This window comes from Musca autumnalis, unplaced genomic scaffold, assembly GCF_047663935.1.
Source record: "Musca autumnalis isolate F117 unplaced genomic scaffold, ASM4766393v1 scaffold_1, whole genome shotgun sequence".
In the NCBI taxonomy this organism is placed as follows: Eukaryota; Metazoa; Arthropoda; class Insecta; order Diptera; family Muscidae; genus Musca; species Musca autumnalis.
Genome location: NW_027411644.1, coordinates 51,490,958 through 51,517,037, shown reverse-complemented (window position 1 = coordinate 51,517,037; position 26,080 = coordinate 51,490,958). Strand labels below are relative to the sequence as shown.

The window sequence follows — 26,080 nt, the reverse complement described above, 5'->3', positions numbered from 1 at the left end:
CGAAGTCTGGGCAGGGTGGTCCCGCTACGGACGCCAGGCAAGGATGCTAGCAAAAGTGAATCGTACAGGCCGATTTCTCTTTTGTCGCCCGTAGCAAAGACCCTTGAGGCCTTAGTCCTCCGCAGTATCAGGAATAGCTATCAAGTTGCCTATCATCAGCATGGATTCCGTAAGCAGCACAGCGCTGCACGCCATCTCCACATATATTTGTCAAGGACTCTACCAGAGACCGCAGTGTAAGAGAACAGTGATGGTGGCGCCAGACTTATCAAAAGCCTGTTTGAGGACATTGACCAGACAACCCTCCGGCCGAGTTTGAAACGTTGGATAGTCAACTATATGTGTGGACGCCAGTCGTACGTGGAATTCTGGAACAAGAAGTCCAAACCTCGTAGAGTGAAACAGGGAGTTCCCCAAGGTGGGGTGATATCACCGGAACTGTTTACCCTATACCTCTCCTGTATTCCGCCGCATCCAGACGGCACCGAGACCTAACGTATGCTGAAGTTTGCACAATCCTGGTGTCAGGTACCTTCCCTGATGACATCTGTGACAGACTGAATTCCTATTTAACCGATCTTACCATCTTTTTCCACCCGAGGAATATTGTTGACCATGTATAACGCGATAGGTCGGTCTGTGGTAAGCTATGCGGCTCTAGTTTGGTCCCCAGGATTATGTGATACGAATTGGAAAAAGATTCAAACTTGTCAAAATGCCGCACTGAGAACAGCAACAGGGTGCCTTCTCAAGTTTTCAGTGGACCATCTACATGAGGAGGCAAACATTCTTCAGGTAAAGCAACACAATGAGATGCTTTCGTTGCAGTACTTGCTTGGGTGTTACAGGAAGAGCCATCCCAATCACCATCTGCTGGCTCGACCCGACACATTCAGGCATATCAGGAAGGATATTTATGCTCTAGAGAGGGAGGTCCAACAATATAGGAGAGAACCCCTATAAAAAAGGGGATATCAAGGTTTAAATAGTATTCACGCGGATGCGGTTGCTAAGGCCATAATCAAATATAGTGTGAATAAAGCCCTCGGAGTACATCTATCTCAGCTGAGGAGCGTCAGCTGTCACGACAAACCAGAGTAGTTTTGACTCAACTACGCTCGGCACGTTGCAGTAGCCTAAATTCTTATTAGGCGGAAATCGGCCGCGCAAGACATCTGCCCAGTATGCGGCATGGGCCCGCACGACACAAAACACCTTTTCAGCTGCCCCGCCAGACCTACTCATCTAACTCCAGTGGATCTGTGGTTACATCCCATCGAAGCAGCCACTTTCCTGGAACTGGATATAGACCCAGATCCAGATTGAACAGAAGAACGAACATATAAACATAATAAACACTGTTACAACAACAACAATGTCAAATTGAGTGTAGTTCAGTAATAAAATTTAAGCTGGTTAAGCTACGGTTAGGACTCTTTTAGAACCTCGTATCTCTGTATCATAGTTTAATAAGCTTTTACCTAAGATTAGATAAAATCTTACATATAAGGTGATTTCATGAAAACAAAACCAAAGCACAAAATGATTTAAATATTTTTATTTATCAACATTTTCATTTTCGCAGAAAATGATTTTTGAGAAAAAGGTAAAAAAAGTCAACCAAGTGAGTACACATTGCCAGTTTTTAATGACAGCTTAGCTCCTGCTTGAAAGTGTGACCGCTCATATTTGTTGGTACACGTACATTTTGGTTGTTGGACAGTCGGAAATCGATTAAAACTGTCATTCAAAACTGACTGACTGCTTAAAGGGGACATAATTACGAAGTTAAGAAAGTTGGACCCATAATTTTTTTCACAAACAGATACAATTTCTATTTTGTCTCGAAAACTTTTCAAGGTAAATTTTCATCCATTAACAATACTAAACGTAAATTTTTAGCTAATATAATCCGAAGGTTAAAAAACCATCCAAATATGTACCTGTATTTCAGATATGTACCTAAATATCGCCAATCTGGCTAGAAATTGCAAAGAACATTAAAAGCGCACATAAAATCGGGTTTGCAGCATTGTTTTCCTTGAATTCTTCGTGAAATTTTGGTCAAAATATAGTTTTCGTGTTTTATTTCATGCAAGTTTTACGAGAAAACTCGTCATTTTGGACTATAAAATCGTCATCTTTCATTTTTTTTTTTGGCCAAAAAAAATCGTCAAAATGGCGATAAATCGCCAAATTCGGCAACCCTGGTTACATGTCAAGGGCTTTTAATGTAAAAACGTTGTAAAATGTAATGTAAAACAAACAACATATTGGTCTGTTCCAGTACTGCAAGAATCTACTAATTATACACTATACCACAATGTGGAAAAGGGTATTATAAGTTTGTTTTGGTAAAAATTCATGTAACACCGCGAAATATTCGTCGGAGACCCCCAATGTGGTATACCAATCTTCATATCTCGACGAGATAAAGCGATTTTGAGATGTGTGTCCGTCCGTCAGTCCGTCCGTCCGTCCGTCCGTCTGTCCATTATAAATTGTAAACACGCTCCAGGCCGCAATTATGGACCGATCATCACGAAATTTTGTATGGAGGTCGGGTTCAGATCAGAATAGATCCCTATTCTTATTGGTGATGATCGTGAAATATTTAGCGGGTGAAATGGACCAAAAACATAATATTTATCCAATTTTCTAGCTGCTCTGTAGGTCTCAATAATAGTCCGATCAACGCGTAATTTTAAATAAGGTAAGAGTATATCACAAAGGAGAAGCTTGCAATTTGAGATGGCGATAGGATAATATTTAGAGGGTTAAATGGACCAAAACTTTTGTGTGAAAATTGTGAAAATTTTAAATACACAGCTTATATCTTAATTCCTGAAAGTGACATTCCGGACAAGTGAGATATACTTGAAAGTGGAACGCTTGACCTTTCAACTGATGCCAATTATATTGGTGTGCATGATCAGATAACAGAGTTACAGCCTAATATATTCCGTTATTTGTTTGTAGTGTAATAATAAACTCGCTAGAAGTCGCAATTATACATCAATAGTCACGAAATTTTGCACCGGGTAAGAGAATAGGTCGAAAAAGATGCCTACAATTTTGAATGATGATCTGATATTCTTTAGCGGGTGAAATGGACCATTACTTTTGTAAGAAATATAAAAATTTTATTTTTGGTCGATATTTTAATTCCTTGAGGACATATATATTGCGCAAAGTAGCCTACATATGGGAAAAAACTACTGACCTATCCTCTGATGTAAATTGCAATAAAGTGTTTGCTAGATAACGGGCCTACTGCCTAATATAATGGGTTCTGTGTAGAGAACCACATTTTTATCCCATGCTACATATGTCTCTCCAAAAGTTTATGTAACAACACGAAATATTCGTCCATATTTGGTATGCCAAAATTCATATCTCGACGAGATAAAGCGATTTAGCGATGTGTGTCCGTCGATTAAAAATTGTAAACAAACTTAAGGCCGCAATTATGGACCGATTGTAACGAATTTTTTAAGGAGGTTGGGTTCGGGCCAGAATAGAAATGATTAGTTTTTGGTGATGATCGTGATATGTTCAGGGGATGAAATGGACCAAAAACAAAATTTTAACCAATTTTGTAGCGGCTCTGTAGGTCAAATTAATAACCTGCAAAATTTTAAACAAAGTTTGAGTTTATGATGAAGAAGAAGCGTACAAACCAACGTGAAGATCAGATAATACTTAGCGGGTTAAATAGACTGAAACTTTTGTGTGAAATTGGTAAAAATTTCAATAACGTAGCGGTTAAACAACGGAAGTACGTCGAAACCGCTTATAACGTCGTCGTTTATAACGTCATATCGGTTGTAACGACCATATCCTAAAGTCCCAAATCTCTGGGGCCCTTTATAGCCCTATCGCTTATAACGACATATCGGTTATAGCGACGAGTTCCGTCGGTCCCTTGACCGACGTTATAAGCGATTTCGACTGTATTAGTACTACATAAGTGGGTTTCATTACATTTTAGTTTGTGTGAACTAAATTTTCCTTTCCTGCTACAAAAATGTCTTTGTCATGCTAGATAACTTTTTGGTTTTGGTCATAGGTATTATACATTACATCTCTGATATTTGATAATTAAATTTTCACAATCATTGAAAAGAAGTTCCGTGGAGAGCGATTGTCCAGGGATAGTGGTGTAGGGTATCGTATGGTCGGCCCTGTCCGACTATAGCCTTTGCTAACTTGTTTTTACTGTTTTTGTCGATAACATAAAGGAAAAAAATGTTATCGTAGTAAAAAGTAGTAGCTTCTTGCAGGTTCTGGAACAGAGCTTATATAAATTTATAACAAAAACAAATTATGTTTAGATTTCAGCTACCCCATTTATAATAAATTTAAATCTTATAATTAAATCACGTGACGTAGGGGATGGTAGATACCAAGGAATGGTCCTGACCGGTTTTAACATGGCAACGCCCAGGATTTATCTTGGTACCTCTTTCATCTCACGTGGACACTGACCTCCCCGTGGTGTCACCTGGGGAACGGCCTTTAACACCCGTTAAAGGTAGTGAGCTAACATGTGCCGCTTAGAAGAAACATATGACCGTTGCCCTGCCCATGACATAAAAACCATTCTAGGCGATTTTAATGCCAAAATTGGAAAGGAGAATATCTTTGGCCCAACAGTCGGGAAATTCAGTCTCCACAGTGAAACATGAGACAATGGTATGAGGCTGATAGACTTTGCAGCTGCAAAAAACATGGTAGTTAGCAGTACCAGATTTAAGCATCTCGATATTCATAAGGGCACCTGGCTGTCTCCAGATCAAAAAACAAGAAATCAAATTGATCATGTTGTGATAGATGGAAGACATTCATCGAGCGTGTTAGATGTACGATCGTTCCGAGGCGCAAACATTGATTCGGACCTTGTTGCAGCAAAGGTACGTACCCGTCTAAACGTTGCAAATAAAGCACGAACAGACACAACGCGGAAGTTTGAAATCGATAGGCTGCAAACACAACAGATAGCCACGGCATATTCCACCCAACTAGCCCAATTGCTTAATGAGAGCACTACTCGTCCCGATAACATATCAGCACAATGGATAAATATTGCCCACTCCATGCAAACAGCCGCAAAATCCATGCTTGGATTCCAGAGACCACCACAAAGGAATTTATGGTATGACCAGGAGTGTCGTGCTGCTACCGAAGGGAAAAAATGCGGCATATAGAGCTACTTAGCTCAGTAGCAACGCGTAGCGCACGATAGAGATATCGGGAGAAAGAAAACGAGAGAAATGGAAAAGCGGGTGTGTAAAAAAAATCGAGATGTACAGGAGCCAGAATGAAGTCCGAAGAGACCAGCAAGGTAATCTGGTAACAGATACAGATAGCGTGCTCAGTAAAAGAAGTAACTGATACCTTTAGGAAGGTCGAAGGAGAATCTGCGAAAGTCGGTCTGGCGGTAAACGGCGAAAAGACCAAATTGATGGTGTCAACTTCCACTATAGTTTTGAGGTAGTTAAAGACTTCGTCTACCTCGGCACTGCCATAAACACAACAAACAACATCAGTTGTGAAATAAGAAGAAGAATTGTATTGGCCAACAGATGCTACTATGGTTTAAATAAGCAATTTCAAAACAAAGCCACATCTCGTCAAACAAAAATAACACTATACAAAACGCTGATACTGTCCGTGCTAATGTATGGTTCCGAAGCATGGGTACTTACTCGACGTCGTATGAACCACGAGCTATATCAGCTATACAAAAAGTTCGGGAACGCAAAAATGGAAAAAACGTCAAAAAAGCTGGAACAAATATCAAAGTCGGCATACCAGCCAATCAGACGCCGGCATCCATGTTACTATTTTTTACACGCTCAAATTTGTCGAGTAAAAAGTTTTTAAAGAGAGCGGCATTCAGCGCCATTTTTGTTTAAAGAGAAGTGAACATTTTACAACTTTTCTGTGTACGGGAACGCTTTTTCGAGTAAAATGTGTAAAAGTCGTAAAAATTGTAAAAACTTTTTAGTTCTGGAACACAGCTATAACTTTAAAAATTTAGATTCATTGTTACCAATAGTGCGTATAATTGTTGTCACATCGTATACGCCTAGTTAGATCAATGCGATTGTTTGTACTGTGTTCATGATAATGAAATTTCTTGATTCCATAACAACCGGTATGAAAATCTCATATGGTATTTTTCCCCAATTAATTGCCATCTACTATTACTACAACTCACTCAACAATGTGAGGAGATAATTCAATTAGTCTTGGTTGGTATTCTGTATGTTGGTATTCTGTATTCTGTATGGTATGTTGGACACGTTGTCCATAATCTGTAGCACACGATGATGTAGAGTGTATGCCATTTGAAACATAGGATTTGTCATTGCAATGGACATTTATAGGGGAAATTTGCAATATACATATGTACATATACATATTGTGTACATGTGCGCTGAGAGTTAAAATCAAACGAAAATAGTCCATAGACATATATGTAAAAACTGTAGCTACTGTAAAACTAAAGAGTTATTTTTGCAATGGTAATTTATTCAGGAAAATTTAATATACGTCATATTTTGTGCCTGTATGCTTGGATTTAAAACCTGAGATTTAAATTTGGAACCAAATCTGAAAATATAAAAATGATTGTTATTTACTTCACTGCTATGTTATTTTACACATATCGTAGATAAGAAATGAAACCCATGATTATATGCTTGGTTTTATGGTGACATATTGTTGCAATTGGAATGTTACATCCGTTCATAACATCGTTCTTTGCTAGACAAAACTAAAACGATTGAAAGATTGCAGGAATATTCATCACTGAATAAGTCTGTTAGTTGTTGACAATCTGTCAGCCCTTACTTAATTCGATGTATCTAATTCCCAATTGCAACTTTGCTTTAACTTCGGTATATATACATTGTAAATTTAGGAAAGATGCATCATAGCCAGACTGTATCCACTTAATACACCTGCTGAGCACCATTACCAAGTGCAAAACATGCCATGAAGTGGTTAGTTCGACAATTTCTCAGATATTCTTTATTCATTTGAAGAAATCTTCTGACAATTAAGTTCATCTCGAAAGGCAAACATAAAAAGATTTTTTGTTTTGTTTTATTTTACAAGGGTTTTACATTGAAATCACTCAACATCCAACTTCACTTTATTGTACATGAGTAACTGAAGCACCATATGTGGCCAATTTAGAGCATTCACTTCACTCAATTGCAGGGGAATTCAAGGAAAACGGATGTTATGTATGAAACTCAATTATAAGTGAAAACCTTTTAAGATTTTTCGTTAAATTGGTGCATATTGGTTTTATTTATTAAATTGCAGAAATTTAAAATTGTTTTAAAAAATCACAATTATTGAAAAAATATTTTTTAAAAAATCAACGATTATTTAAAAAATCAACGATTATTGACAAAAATAATTTTTAAAAAATCCAAGATTATTGAAACAATATTTTTTAAAAAATTCACGATTATTGGAAAAAAATATTTTTTAAAAAATTCACGATTATTGAAAAAAATATTTTTAAAAAAATGTACGATTATTGAAAAAAATATTTATAAAAAAATGTACGATTATTGAAAAAAATATTTTTTAAAAAATTCTAGATTATTAAAAAAAATATTATTTAAAAAATCCACGATTATTGAAAAAAATATTTATAAAAAAATGTACGATTATTGAAAAAAATATTTTTTAAAAAATTTAAAAAATCCACGATTATTGAAAAAATATTATTTAAAAAATCCACGATTATTGAAAAAATATTATTTAAAAAATCCACGATTATTGAAAAAATATTATTTAAAAAATCCACGATTATTGAAAAAATATTATTTAAAAAATCCACGATTATTGAAAAAATATTATTTAAAAAATCCACGATTATTGAAAAAATATTATTTAAAAAATCCACGATTATTGAAAAAATATTATTTAAAAAATCCACGATTATTGAAAAAATATTATTTAAAAAATCCACGATTATTGAAAAAATATTATTTAAAAAATCCACGATTATTGAAAAAATATTATTTAAAAAATCCACGATTATTGAAAAAATATTATTTAAAAAATCCACGATTATTGAAAAAATAATATTTAAAAAATCCACGATTATTGAAAAAATAATATTTAAAAAATCCACGATTATTGAAAAAATATTATTTAAAAAATCCACGATTATTGAAAAAATATTATTTAAAAAATCCACGATTATTGAAAAAATATTATTTAAAAAATCCACGATTATTGAAAAAATGTTATTTAAAAAATCCACGATTATTGAAAAAATATTATTTAAAAAATCCACGATTATTGAAAAAATATTATTTAAAAAATCCACGATTATTGAAAAAATATTATTTAAAAAATCCACGATTATTGAAAAAATATTATTTAAAAAATCCACGAGTATTGAAAAAATAATTTTTAAAAAATCCACGATTATTGAAAAATAATTTTAAAAATCAACAATTATTGAAAAAACATTTTTAAAAAAATTTTGGTTATAAAAACAATCTTTTTTTTTAAAAAATTCACGATTAGTGATAATTTATCTACGCCTGTGGATGAATTATACACAGCCTAGGCGTGGAAAATTTATATACGCTGCAGATAACTTATCCTCATGCGTGTACCTAAGCTGTAAAAAATTTATCAACAAGCATGAATAATTTATATACACTGCATATAACTTATCCACAGGCGTGAATAATTTATGTACGCAGCATATAACTTGTCCATAGGCGTGGATAATTTATCTACGCAGCATATAACTTGTCCATAGGCGTGGATAATATATATACACATGTGGATAATTTATCTACGCTGTAGAACAGTTATCCACAGGCGCGGATAGTTTATCTACGCTGTAGAACACTTATCCACAGGCGCCGGTAATTTATCTACGCAGGTGGATAATTTATTTACGCTGTAGAACAGTTATCCACAGGCGCGGATAATTTGTCTACGATCTAAAAAAGTTCTCTGCGGGTATAGATAACTTATCTACGCTCTATAAAATTTATCCACAGGCGCGGATAACTATATCTACGCAGTATACAACTTATCCACAGGTGTAGATAATTTATCTACGCAGTATATAACTTATCCACAGGCGTGGATAATTTATCTACCCTGTATATGACTTATCCACAGGAGTGGATAATTTATCTACGCAGTATATAACTTATCCACAGGCATGGATAATTTATCTACGCAGTATATAACTTATTCACAAGCGTGGATAATTTATCTACGCAGTACGTGACTTATACACAGACGTGGATAATTTATCTACGCAACATATAACATATCCACAGGAGTGGATATTTTATCTACGCAGCATATAACTTATCCACAAAAGTGAATAATTTATCTACACACTATATAAAATATCCCCAGGACTCGATAATTTATCTACGCAGTATATGACTTATCCAAAAGAGTGGATAATTTATCTACGCAGTATATAACTTATCCACAGGCGTGGATAATTTATCTACGCAGTATATAACTTATCCACAGGCGTGGATAATTTAGCTACGCATTATGAAACTTATCCACAGGCGTGGATAATTTATCTACGCAGTATATAACTTATCCACAGGCGTGGATAATTTACTAACGCTGTATATAACTGATCCACAGGCGTGGATAATTTATTTACGAAGTATATAACCTATCCACAGGCGTGGATAATTTATCTACGCAGTATATAACCTATCCACAGGCGTGGATAATTTATCTACGCAGTATATAACCTATCCACAGGCGTGGATAATTTATCTACGCAGTATATAACTTATCCACAAGCGTGGATAATTTATCTACGCAGTATATATCTTATCCACAGACCTGGATAATTTATCTACGCAGTATATATCTTATCCACAGACCTGGATAATTTATCTACGCAGTATATATCTTATCCACAGACCTGGATAATTTATCTACGCAGTATATAACTTATTCACAGTCGTGGATAAAGTATCTACGAAGTAAAAAAGTTATATACGAAGTAGAAAAATTATCCGCAGGCGTAGATAATTTATCTATTTTAGAGTAAATGGCCCCTTGGGTCATCTATTTTATAGTAGATGGCCCCTAGGAGCGCCTTGTTAGGAGAAGATGGTCCTTGGGTCGCTTACTATAGGGTAGATGGCCTATTGGGTCGCCTACTTTATAGAAGATGGTCCCTTGGATCGTCCAATTTAGACAAGATGTTCCATTGGGTCGTCTACTTTAGAGTATATTGCCCCGTTAGATGACCCATTGGGTCGTCTACTCTGGAGTAGATAGACCCTTGGGTCATCTACTTTAGAGTGTATTGCCCCGTTAGATGGTCCCGTGGGTCGCCTACTCTAAAGTAGACGACACAAGGGCCCATCTACCCAAGGGGTCATCTACTCTAAAGTAAATGACCATCTACTCTACAGAAGACAACCCAAGGAGCCATCTAATATAAATTAGACGATACAAGAAGCCATCTACTCTAAAGTAGACGACCCAAGAGACCATCCACTCTAAAACAGACGAACCAAGGGGCTATCTTCTCCAAAGTAGACGACCCAAGGGCCCATCTACTTGAAAGTAGATGACACAAGCGGTCATCTACTCCAATGTTGATGACCCAGGAGGCCATCTACTATAAAGTTGATGACCCAAGAGGCCATCTACTCTAAAGTAGACGGCCTTGGTTCATCTACTCTACAGTAAACGATCCAAGGGTCCATTTGCTATGGGCCGCATACACAAGTGTTGCGAAATATTTAAAAACGATCCCAGACGAGTCCTACAACTGTATAACAATATAGTTATACATAATCCGAGTATGTAAGAAATAATACGATGTACAAAGTTTTGCACCTAATCTGTTTTTTCCTTCGAGGGTTATAATACCCCGTTTACTTGGTGCAGGCAGGCTGTTTGGAGCTTTTGGTATATTATCTCAGGAAGTCGTCGTAACAGAGACCGCAAACGAACTTCTGGCAACAAAAAAAAAAACCAACGAGAAAAGCTGTTAAACTGTACTTTTTCAAAATTTTGTGTGTGAGGTATACGAAGGAGCTTACCGATTTGGTCCATATTTAAACCTGATCTATGCCTGAAAGTAGCATTCCCATATGCAAAGTTATGACCAATTATGTTCCTCCTTTCGAGAGTTATCGTGCGCACCATTTTAGCGAACATTTGCCGCCACCGAAAGTAGTGGATCGATATGGTCTATCTTCTAACTTAAACTAAGATTGGACGAAATATTATGATAGCCAAAATTTGAACCAAGTCGGATGATTAGGTCGAGAGTTATAGTGCACACACTCAGCCATAGAGACTGACGAACGGACTTGGTTAAATCAAATTGTCTGAAACGGATTTCATCAAAACTTACATTGGATCTAAAACCATTATTTCGATGAGGCACAATTTTGGTCGTATCAAGAGGATCAACCTACATTTGCACTGATGCTAATCCGTATGTGCTCTAATAATGCAGGTGTAACCTTTTTCTGAGAGATAAAGTAAGGAAGAAATATTTTTGGGAAGATTGGGTAATATTTAAAGTAAAACTTTACAAACAATTAGAATGATTTCCTATAAAATCTGTGATTTCTGAAAATTTTTAAACCAGATGCGGCCAGGTCTCCATTACAAACAACAACAAATATTTTATGTTGGGACTTCTTATACTCAAAACTTTTTCAATGTATCTCTTAGGTCATAACAACTCAACTCGAAAGAGAATTAAATAATTAAACAAATATTTTATCGCTCTTATGACCGCAGAAGCATTATAAATACTGTAACATAAATGCCGAGTCTACCGATTTTCTAATGCATACCATACTGCGTATTATTGTTGCCACAACGTATACGTCAATATTAAGAATTCCTTCAAGTGCTAACTTATTTCCACAAGTCATTTTTTGTTTTAATTACCCACAAGCCCTACTTACCGAATTTGATGCATTCCAACAGCAACACTTCCAACCTGGTGCTGTTGTTGCCTCCGGCTGTGCCAATGTCCTTACTATTTCACTGCCATTCCTCAACAATCCCGTACCATTTACGGCATCCCATATCAATTGATTTCCAGCTGCTAATGAATCATTAAACAAATGATAACCTCCAAATACATACGCTTTGTCATAGCATTGACTCAGCTGGGCACTGTATTCCACAGCGGCTGTAGTCTGTGACGGATGACAACTGTAGCAGACTAACAGCAGCAAAAAACGTAACATTTGAAAGGCGGGCATTTGTAACTGATGCTGTCTCTTTGGTATTTTTGTTGTACAACAGTGGGGACGACGATAGCGTCGGTGATGCATATTTCTGCTGGAATGTGTTTGTGATTTGCCGTGATAAGACATTTGTTGCTTGGACAGAATAAACAAGGATGTGTACTTAGTGAAATACTCCAGTCCACCGCTAACTATTTTTAGTTTTTTTCGAGAGAGAGAAAAATCTGGTTGTTTATTTTTTTATGTGGTTGCTGTGGGGCGTTCTTTGCTACAACCCTTATGTATTGCGTTTAATCATAGTTTTCGACTGGTCTAGCGTAATATGAATATTATAAGATGGGTAAATAAATGTTTTGATCCACCACTCGTTTAATTAGCACAAAAGCCCGTTGGTAATACAGGAGATTCGTTGTTAGGCTCAACATATTCTGCAAAGAAAGTAAACAAAAAGAAAATAGCATAAATAAACTGGGCAATAAAATATATTTTTACTCTTGAAGATGAAGAGTGGAATAAAATAAAGTGGAATTGAGGTAACAACAAAAAAACTGTGCGTATAAGTCGACACAATTATAGGGAGTGGGAGGTAAAGTAACATGTAAAGCTAACGAAAGAAAAAGTAATTAAATCACCTGAGTGCAAGAGCTCTGTAGCATTATCAATGGCCCAAAAATGTTTAAAAACGCTCGGGAACATTTCGAAGTAACCCGTAAAAATAGCAATGAAAAAGACGAGCTTTTCTTTAAAACTCTAAAATCCAAGCAATAAGCTGTCATCTAGAGACCATATGAAAAAAAATCATTGAGAAGCCACATGGATATTAGCCAGCAGAAGGGCTCCTAAATTATTCTATGTACAACAGAAAGCCTCTTGAGGTTTTATACTGTTTATAATAAGCTTTAAGAGGTCTTCTGATGTTAATAGAGAATTTTAAGAGGTCTTCTGTTGCCTATACAAGTCCTCAGAAGGTCCTCTGTTGTCTATAGAATACTTCAAGAGGTCTTCTGCTGCCTATAGAGGACCTCAAGAGGTCTTCTGTTGTCTATAGAAGTCTTTAGGCAGTCTTTTGTTGTCTATATAAGACCTCAAAAGGGTTTCCTGTTGTCTATAGAGTGCTTCAGGAGATCTTCTGTTGTCCAAAAAAGAGCTCGAGTGGTCTTCTACTGTCTTTAGAAAGCCTCAGGGGGTTTTCTGATGTCTGTAGAAGACCTCAGGAGATATTCTCTTGTCCAAAGAAGAGCTTCAGTGGTCTTTTGTTGTCTATAGAAAATCTCAAGAGGCTTTCTGTTGTCCATAAAATAACTCAGAAGACCTTCTGCTGTCCATAGAAGACCTCAAGAGGTCTTCTGTTATCCATAGAAGACCCAAGAAGCCTTTTATTGGTTTCAGAAAACCCCAAAAGTTATGTTGTTGACTTTAGGAAACCTCAAGAGGTCTTCAGTTGTCTATAGAAGGTCTTAGGAGGTACTCTGTTGTCCATACAATAACTCAAGAGGTCATCTGTTGTCCATAGAAGAGACTTCCTGTTGTCCATAGAATAACCGAGGAGGTCTTCCGTTTTCCATAGTAGACCTCAATAGGATTTATGTTGTACTTAGAATAACCGAAGAGGTCTTCTGTTATCCGTAGAAGGCCTAAAGAAGTCTTCTGTTGTCCATAGAAGACCTCAAGGGGTCTCCTGTTCTCCATAGAAGACCCAAGAAGCCTTCTATTGGTTTTAGAAAATCTCAAAAGTTATTTTGCTGACTTTAGGAAACCTCAAAAGGTCTTCAGTTTTCTATAGAAGGTTTCAGGAGGTACTCGGTTGTCCATGGGATAACTCAGTAGGTCACTGTTGTCCATAGAAGACCTCAAAGGCGTCCTGCTGTCCAAAGAATAATCGAGGAAGTCTTCCGTTGTCCATAATAGAACTCAATAGGCTTTATTTTGTACTTAGAATAATCGAAGAGGTATTCTGTTATCCGTAGAAGGCCTCAAGAGGCCGAGGAGGTCTTCTGTTGTCCATAGAAGACCTCAAGGGGTCTTCTGTTCTCCATATAAGACCCAAGAAGCCTTCTATTGGTTTTAGAAAACCTCAAAATTATTTTGTTGACTTAAGGAAACCTCAAAAAGTCTTCAGTTGTCTATATAAGGTCTCAGGAGGTATTCTGTTGTCCATAGAATATATCAGTAGGTCATCTGTTGTCCATAGAAGGCCTCAAGAGACATCGTGGTGTCCATAGAATAACCGACGAGGTCTTCCGTTGTCCATAATAGACCTCAATAGGCTTTATGTTGTACTTAGAATAACCGAAGAGATCTTCTGTTATCCATAGAAGGCCGAGAAGGTCTTATTTTGTCCATAGAAGACCTCAAGAGTTCTTCTGTTCACCATAGAAGACCCAAGAAGCCTTCTATTGGTTTTAGAAAACCTCAAAGGTTATTTTGTTGACTTTAGGAAACCTCCAGAGGTATTCAGTTGTGTATAGAAGGTCTCAGGAGGTATTCTGTTGTCCATAGAATAACTCAGTAGGTCATCTGTTGTCCATAGAAGACCTCAAAAGACTTCCTGGTGTTCATAGAATAACCGAAGAGATCTTCTGTTATCCATAGAAGGCCTCAAGGGGCTTTATGTTGTGCTTAGAATAACCGAGGAGGTCTTCTGTTGTCAATAGAAGACCTCAAAGTTATTTTGTTACTTTAGGAAACCCCAAGAGGTCTTCAGTTGTCTATAGAAGGTCTCAGGAGGTATTCCGTTATTCGTAGAATAACTCAAGAGGTCATCTGTTGTCCAGAAAGGACCTCAACAGACTTCCTGTTGTCCATAGGATAAACGAGGAGGTCTTCTGTTTTCCATAGTAGACCTCAATAGGCTTTATGTTGTACTTAGAATAACCGACCATAGAAGGCCTCAAGAAGTATTCTGTTGTCCCCCGAAACATCAAGCTCTATTCTGTTGTCCATATTAGACTTCAAGAGGTATTATCCTCAGGAGGTCCTCTGTTATCCAGTGAAGACCTCAGGACATCTTCTGTTGTCCATAGAAGACATCATGGGCTGTTCTGTTGTCCATAGAAGAGCTCAAGTGGCTTTCTTTTGTCTTTGGAAACCCCCAAGGGTCTTCTGTTGTCTACCGAGGACGTCAAGAGGCCTTCTGTTGTCTCCAGAAGACATCAAGGTCTATTCGCTTGTCCATAGAAGGCCTCAAGAGGTCTTCTGTTGGTCATATTAGGGCTCAAGAAGTCTTCTGTTGTTCATCGAAGATCAAGCAGTTGTTTGTTGTCCATAGAAGACCCCAAGATGTTTTCTGTTATGCTTAGAAACCCCAAGTGGTCTTCTGTTGTCCATTTAAGACATCAGAAGGTCTTAGTTTTGTCTTTAGAAAGCCTCAAGAAGCTTTCTGTTGTCTACAGAGGACTTCAAGAGGCCTCCTGTTGTCCCCAGAAGACATCAAGGCGTCTTCTTTTGTCCATAGAAGATCTCAAGTGGTCATCTGTTTTCTTTAAAAAACCTCATGTAGCCTTACGTTGTATTTAGAAAACCTCAAGAGGTCTTCTGTGGTATACCGAGGACATCAAGGTGTTTGTTGTTGTCCATAGAAAAGCTCAAGTGGCCTTCTGTTGTTTTCAGAAAACCTCAAGTGTCTAAAAAGTTCTCAGGATGTCTGTTTTAGTCTATAGAAGACCTCAAGAGGTCTTCTGTTTTCTATGGAGTACCTCATCTGTAGTATATAGAAGACCAAAAGAGGTCTTCCGGTGTCAATAAAGAGCCTCAAGGGGTCTTCTGTTGTCTACAGAAGCCCTCAGAAGGTCTTCCGTTGTATATAGGAGGACTATTTATTTATAAATGACCACAAGAGGTTCTCTGTTATCCATAGCAAAACCCAGGATGTCTTCTGTTGTCTATGGAGCACCTGAAGAGCTCCTCTGTTTTCTGCAAAAGTTCTTAGGATGTATTTTGTTGTCTATAGAAGACCTCAAGTGGTATTCTGTTGTATAGAGAAGACCTCAAGAGATTTTCTGTATACGGGACCTTAAGAAGTCATCTGTAATATATCAACTACTTTAAGAGGTAGTCAGTTCTTTAAAGATGACTTCGAAATGTCTTCCGTAGTCTATAAATAACATAAAGAGGTGTTTTGGTAATTATAGAAGTCCTCAGGATGTCCTTTGTTGTCTGTGGAAGACTTCAAGGTCTTCTGTAATCTGTAAATGACCTCTGTAAAAGACCTTAGGTAGTTGGTTGTCTATACAAGATCTCACAAAGTCTTCTGTTGTATATAGACGACCTCAAAAGGTCTTCTGTTGCCTACACAAGTCCTCGGGAAGTCTTTTGATGGCTATAGAAGACCTCAGAAGGACTTTTGTGTCTATAAGACCTCTTGAGGTCTTTTAGAAGACCATAGAAGGTCTTCTGTAGTCTGAAAGAGACCACAAGATGTATTCTGTTGTCGATAGGAGGCATCAAGAGGTCTAGAAAAGTCTTCAGGGAGTATTTTGTTTTCTGCAGAACATCTCAAGTTTTCTTATGTTGCCTACAGGACTACTCAGGAGGTATTCTATTTTCTATAGAAGGCACCATGTCTGTAGAGGGACACAGAAGGTTTTCTGTAGTCTGTTGTCTACAGGTCAAAAAATAAAGAGAATCCTACCGCCCAACGCTTCATGTCGACATCAAGAGCTTTGATTTAGGAAATATTTATTATTATTTTATTATTTATTAATAGATGGTATTACATTTACATGAATAAAATCTAAATAATAACATATGTATGTGTATATAGTAATGTACATCTATAATTGGCATAGCTATTTTGCTGTTTGCCATTTTAAAATTAGACAATGTTAAAAGGAAGTAAATATTTTTTTAAAATTTATGTAAATTCATTCAGTATGAGATTTCTGTATTTAACACATGATGTAATATATTTATATAATGAAAGATAATTCGCACCATTTAAAGCATCAATTACTTCACTTTCTGAGAGGATATTTTTTCCAAAGTATATACTCCTAAATTCTGTGTAAATAGGGCATACTCCAATGAGATGGAAAGTATTTTCATGTTCGTTCATATTGCAAATTGTACATAACACGTTATTATTGTTTCTTACAAAGGAATTGGCATTTAAATGAAGTAAGCCACCTCTGGCTTTAATAATGCAACTCGTAGCATATGTTGACAAGTTTTTAGTAAGATTAGATGTTTGACTATATTCTAATCGAGGATATAGGTCGTGAAATCGGGAATTCAGAGCACTTCTATAAAAATTAGTTTGTTCACTGTTATTCAATGCATTAATTATGTCTTTCCAATAATAACATTTCGGTATATTATTATTAAAGGGGAAAAATTGTATTTTTTCGCAAATAGCTGACCACTCTTTTGCCCAATAAATTCTTTTTTCAATGACCTTTTCTGCTAGAATTCTTGGTAGTCTGTTTGGGTTCAGACGCAAAACCCGGTTTATGTAGGAAAAATGCATTTTCAGTGTATGGGAATATAATGTAGGAAGCCCAGTTTCTAGGTGTAGCATATAATTTGGTGTATTGTTAGGAAGGTATAACATTTTTTTAATAAAGAATCGAAATAACTTTTCAACAATATCGTACTTTTCAAAACCCCAGATTTGAGCAGCATAAAGCATAATTGACCGTGAGCAAGCATTGAAAATTTTCATTTTATTAAATTTAGATATTTTAGGATGATTTAAGTACTTAGACCACGTGGAATTTATAGCCATTTTCGAGGAGCTTAGTTTTTTCTGTAAATGAGTACTGAAAGATAAGTTATATTTTAAATCTACACCCAAATATGTATAACTGTTAACTATTTCAATCTCCTGGTTCCCATAGTACCATTTTAAATTTGCAGATATTCTACTGGATTTCCGGAAAACCATTATTTTAGATTTAGTCAAGTTGACTTTGAGACGCCATTTAATACAGTATGACTGTAGCGAATTGATCATTTCCTGTAAGCCGGAAGATGAATCAGAAAGAATGACGATATCATCGGCATAGAGTAAAACTTTAATATTAGTGTCAGCTACAAAGATACCGCCTGGTAATTCATCCGGTAAATCGTTGATATATAACGAAAAAAGTGTAGGACTTAATATACAACCTTGTTTCACGCCAGAACTCACAAGGAACGATTTTGAATAGCTGACGCCATCCCAAACCTTAGATGTTGTATTATCGTATAGACCTTCCAATATTCTTATCAGTTTGGTTGAAAGTCCCATACTAGAGAGTTTATAAAATAGACTGTTTCTTGGAATCAAATCAAAAGCAGTTGAAAAATCAACAAAAAAGGCATATGTGTGCATGCTATTGGTTCTATTGAGGGTTATGGCATTGGTAAGATTAAAAATGTTGTCAACTGTTGAATAATCTTTTCTAAACCCAGCCTGAAATTCATTGAGAACTTGTTCACGTGTTATCCAGTGTGTAATACGGTTTAGCAAAATGCTGTTAAAAATTTTTGATATGGTGTCCATAAGTGACAAACCTCTGTAATTTGCAGCAATGTTCGGGTCGCCTTTTTTGAACAAAGGTATAAGTATGGATTGCGTAAAACAAGTTGGAATTTTTTCGGTTAAAAATATCGTATTGAAGACATATAGAATCTGATTTAAAAAGTTATTAGGAGCATATTTATAAAATTCGTACGATATACCATCCTGACCTGGAGATTTGTTTGCCTTTAGTTTGTCTACAACATTTCTTAATTCAATAAATTCAAAAGGTGAGTCTAAGAAAGGATCGACTAAATAAGGAACGCACCAACTAAAGTTTTGGTCGTCCAGATTGGATTGCATATCCTCAAAATGTTTTCTAAATTGTTCTGCCGAAATATTGCCTCTGGGGGTTTGAACTCGATTTTTGAAGGATTTTGATATTGACCACCAATCCTTACTACATTTAATTGTATCTAGTTTCTTAAGATTGGTACTAAACAAAGCCAGTTTTTTCTGTGAGCACAGCGATCTAAATTTTGCCCGTGATAAGAAGTAACGATTTTTATTTATTAGAGTATGGGATTTTCTGTACTTTTTCAAGTGTTTCATCATATTTGTTCTAGAGCGGTAGCATTGCCAATCGAACCACTTTTGTTTTGGCTCAAACACAGCTTTGTTACATCTTATGTCGTTGGCTTGCTTTATTTTCATTACGACTGATTCTATCATGGCATTTACTGAAGAGTTTGGTGAAAAGACTGCTGTTGAAAGTGTAGATAAATTACGTTTATATTGAGTTTTGTATTTGTTTTTCCAAGGAAGTTTCTGCATCGATTGCTGACCACTTTCATCACTCTTTCTGCCAGTATTTGGAATTTTGATTTGCAAGTGAAGAGGCATGTGGTCTGAGAAGGCTTTTAAATCCACACTTAGATTAGAAGCAAATTGTAAAAAACTATACGAACATATACAATAGTCAATTACCGAATTTCCCATAACACCACAAAACGTGTAATTTCCAGGTGTGTCTCCTGTTGTTCTACCATTCAGAACAATACCACCAATATCATCGACAATTTGTAATAATTTCCTACCATTGGTGTTAATACATTTGTCTTTAGAATGACGAATTTCGTTTATTTCTGAAAATTCTTCTATAATGCTCTCATCTAGAAACTGTTCTTCCCCAATCCTTGCGTTTAGGTCACCCAAAATGCAGAAATTTTCCGGAGACAATTCTTTTAAAAAATTTTCGAAATTATCAGCATCTACCTTCCACTTAGTACAATTTAAATACGAAGGAATCATATAGAAAATATATCCATTCAAATTGGAAGATAAAACAGTGAAGTTGTTAATATCAATGAACTCTAATTTTAACTTGTTCACTATGTTTTTTTTAAAACCATAAAGACACCCGCCAATTGCACGGCCGGCTCTATTTATTTTTATAGCCTCTATCCACTGTAGATTATAGTTTTTAAAAAGACACGAGAAGTTAGATATCTTGTTATATTCCACATGGGTTTCAAATAAAAAGAAAATGTCAAATTCGTTTATATACTTTACAAAGTTGCCGAAATTAAGTGAATTTTGAAGATTGGCAACATTGTATGACAATAAATGGTACGTTTCAAATTGCTATTGTGGGATGGGGAGATCAGTATTATTAGATTTAGTATAACTACTAGTTTTAGGAACAATAATAAATAAATCACCAATGATTTGGCTTAAAAACTCGGCATCTGTCTGGGTTTGGGCAATTACTTTTCCATTGGACCAATAGAATCGCTTATCGTTAATATAAATTGCGAATTCTGCCATACGAACGCTGACGTCACTCCTTTTCTTCATTACTTCGTTCTTGAGTTTGCGGATATTGAACCTGATACTTTGCTCACTCTCCGTATAATCACGTTGAACAAATATCTTCTTTCCATACAACGACCTCTTTGTTGCCAGGATTCTCTGCGCTTGACTACACGATCCCAGACTGAACACAAAAAGTCTTCCCGAAGCGATCATTTTGGTGCCGATAATATCTGCATCCGCTTTCAAGACATTGGTACATAAGTTCATGAACTCATTTTTTGCTGCAGTAGATGAAGAAGTAGCTAAACCGCTGACTACAACATTAGATGATCGGGATTTTCGATCTACTATCTCCAAACGATGCGTTAACTTTTGTATATCGTCTTTCAACTTTTCATTTTCTTGTTTTAATTCCGCTATTTCAGTACGCATTGTCTCTATGTCCTCTTTTTTAGCGACATCTTTCAACTTCTCATCAAGCAGTTCGCGCAATTTATTCCATGAAAAAACGTCTGGAGTAGCTGGATTCATTTTGCTTCGTGTTATACGCTTCTGTGGAGTGCTACCTGTTAATTCTGGCGATGTTGCTGATAAATTTCTTTTTGCGCTCATTTGCTTAGCATACTTTTAGGCATAAGGTACAAAAGACCCAGGGTTGTAGCACATATCGTAAACCTATCGATAACGTAGTTTTTTATGTTCAGCTGTTCGATGTGTTATCGTTGTATCGTGTTTTGCAGGTTGGCTAGAAGAGTCCAGCTGTTGTTTACCTTTTTAATTTGGTGGTGTTGGTGTACAATTTTGTTTATTCCAATAGATTTCTTGGATTTTGTGCAAAAATTTAATTAAAAAGTGCAAAATATGTAGTCACCCGTTAATACGTGATATAAAATTTCAACTGCTACTTGTTGGGGATTTAATTCCAGCTTAGTAAACGCACTTTCAATGTGCTGCGGTGAGTAAAACGACAGTATTATGCGGTAACACTTAGGAGCCTTTAAAAACACGTCCGTCCGTGAAGTTTAGGAAATATCGCATGATTTAGGAAATATCGCATGACATGAAAAGTACAGAAACATAGGCGCTCTTTCTTGTGTAATAACGGATCAGAAATATTTTTGCGGTACTTATACCATGAGTAAAAGATGTGTGAACACTATAACCATCAACATTAAACAATTTCCTTTCGAACAAATTAACGTCTGTCTTCCCCTATCGCTAAGTTGTTTCTTCACATCAAATGTTCTAAAACCTCTTCAAATTCCAAGGACTTGATGGTGACATGGAGCGTTCGTTGGTGGGAATTTCTTTATTTTTTGGACCTGTATATGTCTACAGCCAACGAAACTGGGTGAAACCCATCGATTTGCATTCACTTTCCTGAGACAAAATATCAATTCTTGGATTGAAAAGATAGAAATTTGAGTTATCTTTACCATATTTCCTCGTTTCGGACTTATAAACCTATCAAATGTGACTTTTTTGCAATTTTAGTGTAGTCCTGAAAATTTTGAACAAAATTCAGTATAAAATCATGACTTAATAAAATTTTTCTACCGATTTTTTAATTCAAATATTTTTTGGAGCTCTAAGCATCGATTTTCGTCAAATTACAAGACCCTAAGACACATTTTTTGCACAATATTTGTTGCAATCGACACTCACGGCCTTTATTTATAATTATTAATAGTTTTTTTGTAAAAGTTTACCAAAGGATTTGTGTAAATTCTTAGGATGGTTCTATCCTGGGGGCCTATTCTGTAACTTTTTAACAACTTTACTCATTTTTTATTTTACAACAATTTCATTAGCTTGTTTTGTAGTTGTTACAAAAACAAAAGAAATTTTAACAACTTTTCAATAAAAGTTACAGAATAGGCCTACTGGTGAACCATTAAAACATGCCAATATTTTGACATTTTTTCATAAAGCGATTAAAAAGTACCGTTACAACGCAAATGTGAAACATGTTAGGTATTGAAAATATCGGCTACTATATACTCTACATGTCCATAAAAATATAATTTACAATTCCTCTCCTATGGTCAGATATAACGGTATTTGAAGGCAAATATTGGTTGGTTCTATTCAGATGAAACGGAGTGTAGTTCCTTTGGCACAACTCTAGAAACCTTATGTTGTCTATAGACAACCTCGAGAGGTCTTCTGTTGGCTACATAAGTCTGTTGTCTATAGAAAACCTCAAGAGGACTTTTGTGCCTATAAAAGACCTCAAGAGGTTTTATGTTGTCTGTAGAGGATCATTGAAGGTCTTCTGTATTCTGTAAATGACCTCAAGAGGTATTCTGTTGTTCATAGAAGACCTCAACGGGTCTATAAAATTCTTCAGAAAGTATTTCGTTGTCAAGAGGTATTCTGTGGTCAATAGAAAACAAGAGGTCTGTACATCTCCTCAGATCTCAAGAGATCTTATGTTGCCTATAGAAGTATTCAGGAGGTATTCCTGAAAATTTCGTATGTAACCTCTTAATGACCTCAAGAAATATATTGTTCTCTATATAAGAGTCCTTCTCTTGTCTACAGACTAAGTGTTCACTACATAATACATCAAGGCGTGTTCTGTTGTGAAAGGTCTTTTGTTGTCTATAAGAGACCTTAAGAGTTCTTTGGTTGCGTACAAAAGTACCAATGAACTCTTCTGCGCTCTACAGAAGACTTATAAAGGTCCTCTTCTGTCTGTAGAATGCATCAAGAGGTCTGAAAAGGTCTTCCCTTCAAGGTCTTCTGTGTTCAACAGGACTTTTGTTTTAAAGAGGTCTTCGTTTGGCTGTTGAAACAGTATTCAAACTATGTCCTGAACTTTGTCAGGTTACAACCAACAAGATATTATATTTTCTTTACATTATTATTATATTATTTATTATATTTTACAGTATTTATTATATTTTCTTTACATTATTTGCTTTTTACCTTTGTAATATAATTCAAAATTAAAATTGAGCGTAACACCGCCAAGATAATATTTGCAAAGGCATTAATTGCAACGCCTGGAAGCGTTGTTGTGCATATGTATTTTTAGAAGAAAAAAAGATATATGTACATATCTATATTTACACAAATCTTGGATTTAATTTATTATTTAATTAACCTTCACCGGAAGAAATGAAACAGATTGGCACAACGGCGGCCAAGAACACTTTTCATTATCACCCCTAAAGTTCATTTTTATTATCATGGTTATTTTTGTTATTGTTAATGTCATTACAATAAATAAAAAAAGGCGTAATGAAAATGTGAACGGCAGTATTTTTTTATTTTTGGTTAATTCCAATAATGTTTTTTTTTTAACAAAATGTTAAACTGAAATGTTAAATAGAAGACCTCTTGAAGTATTCTATAGACAACAGAGAACCGCCTAAGGACTTGTATAGGAAACAGAAGACCTCTTAAAATCCTCTATTAACATCAATAGACCTCTTTAGGTTTATTATAAACAGTAGAAGACCTTTGTGGTCCTGTATAGACCACATTAGACTCCTTGATAACAACTGAAGACTATTCGGGGTGTCATGTAGATAGCAAAAAAAAACCTTGAGGTCTTCGATAAATAATAAAATAATAATTGATGTTTTCAATTCGCATATCGAGTTGTACTAGGAGCGCCTATTACGATGGCAAAGTTTTTTTTCAAATGCAAGTCCATACTTCCTGAGAAAAACCCCTACGGCCACCATCCGTTGTGACTGGAGTGCACGGATACTGCATTGGTCCATACGGTAATATTTACGAGTATTCGCATACATACATGCATATATATGCACATATTTATATTTACACAAATCTTGGATTTAATTTATTATTTAATTAACCTTCACCGGAAGAAATGAAACAGATTGGCACAACGACGGCCAAGAACACTTTTCATTACCACCTCTAAAGTTCATTTTTATAATCATGGTTATTATACCCTACACCACTATGTGGAAAGGGTATTATAAGTTTGTTGTGGTAAAAATTCATGTAACACCGCGAAATATTCGTCGGAGACCCCCAATGTGACATACCAATCTACATATCTCGACGAGATAAAGCGATTTTGAGATGTGTGTCCGTCCATCTGTCCATTATAAATTGTAATCAAACTCCAGGCCGCAATTATGGACCGATCGTCACGAAATTTTGTATGGAGGTCGGGTTCAGACCAGAACAGATCCCTATTTTTATTGGTGATGATCGTGGCGGGTGAAATGGACCAGAAACATAATATGTATCCAATTTTGTAGCGGCTCTGTAGGTCGCAATAATAGTCCAATCAACGAAATTTTAAATAAGGTAAGAGTATATGACAAAGAAGTAGCTTGCAATTTGAGGTGGCGATCAGATAATATTTAGAGCGTTAAATGGACCAAAACTTATGTGTGAAAATTGTGAAAATTTTCAATATACAGCTTATATCTTTATTCCTGGAAGATACATTCCGGGCATGTAAGCTATATTCGGAAGAGGAACGCTAGACCTTTCTATTGATGTCAATTGTGTTGGTGTACATGATAAGATAACAGAGTTACAGCCTAATGTACCCAGTTATTTGTTTGTAGTGTAATCATAAACGCGCTAAAGGTCGCAATTATAGCTCAATAGTCACGAGATGTTGCGCGAGGTAAAAGTTTAGGTCGAAGAAGATGCCTACAATTTTGAATGATGATCTGATATTATTTAGCGGGTGAAATGGACCATTACGTTTCTATGAAAAATATAAAAAATTAAATTTTGGTCCATATGCTGGACCAAAGGGCATATGCCGGCAAAGTAGCCTACATATGGTAAAATAACTACTGACCTTTCCCCCTAATGCAAATTGCAATAATGTGTCTGCTCGTTAACGGGCCTACTGCCTAATATACATATAATTGGTTTTGTGTAGAGAACAAAATTTGCACCCATGCACAGTGGTCCCACTTGTATGGAAAAGAGTGCCAAAAATAGTTTTAATCGAGCTACCGGCTCCAAATTGTAAACGTAGGTTTATAACAAGCCAAAAAGATAGAAAACCATGTTTAGTGGATGTAGGTCCATATTTGGGTATAGCTCCCATAGAAAGGTACCGCCCGATTTGTAGTATTTTGGCGATTTTGGCCAAATTAACCAACCGATTTGGAACCTATTTTGCATTTTGAGTTCTTAGTGAATAAACTACTTCCTTGAAAAAATATTCAATATAGGCCCACGTTTAGGTATAGCCGTCATATAAATGGACAATTTTAGCGAAATTTTCCAACTGATTTGGCTGTAATTTGGCATTTTGAGTTCTGAGTGAACCAAATACCTCCATGCAAAAAATGGTCAATATCGGTCCACGTTTACCCATATTTTCCAACCGATTTGGCTGTAATTTTGCATTTTGAATTCTTAGTGAGCATAATACCTCCTTGCCAAAAATGTTCAGTATAGGTCCAAGTTTAGGTGTAGCTCCCATATGAACGTACCTCCCGATTTTCGGAATTTTGACGATTTTACGGGCGTGGTGTAAGAGGAATAACTTAGCGGGTGGCAGATGAGGGCAGCTGGACTTTTTTTATATTAAACTAGAGACTTTCCTCTGCAT

At 36.0% G+C, this 26,080-nt stretch overlaps 1 protein-coding gene across 1 annotated transcript in view; it reads right to left on the bottom strand.

Moving 5' to 3' along the window:
- Positions 1 to 26,080, bottom strand: part of Lgr1 (Leucine-rich repeat-containing G protein-coupled receptor 1) — a 167,534-nt gene that overhangs the window by 56,011 nt on the left and 85,443 nt on the right. The window contains exon 2 of the mRNA XM_073974072.1: positions 11,973 to 12,688. Within this exon, the coding sequence (XP_073830173.1) occupies positions 11,973 to 12,389 (417 nt within the window). The 5' untranslated portion in view covers positions 12,390 to 12,688. The remainder of the gene's footprint in view (positions 1 to 11,972; positions 12,689 to 26,080) is intronic.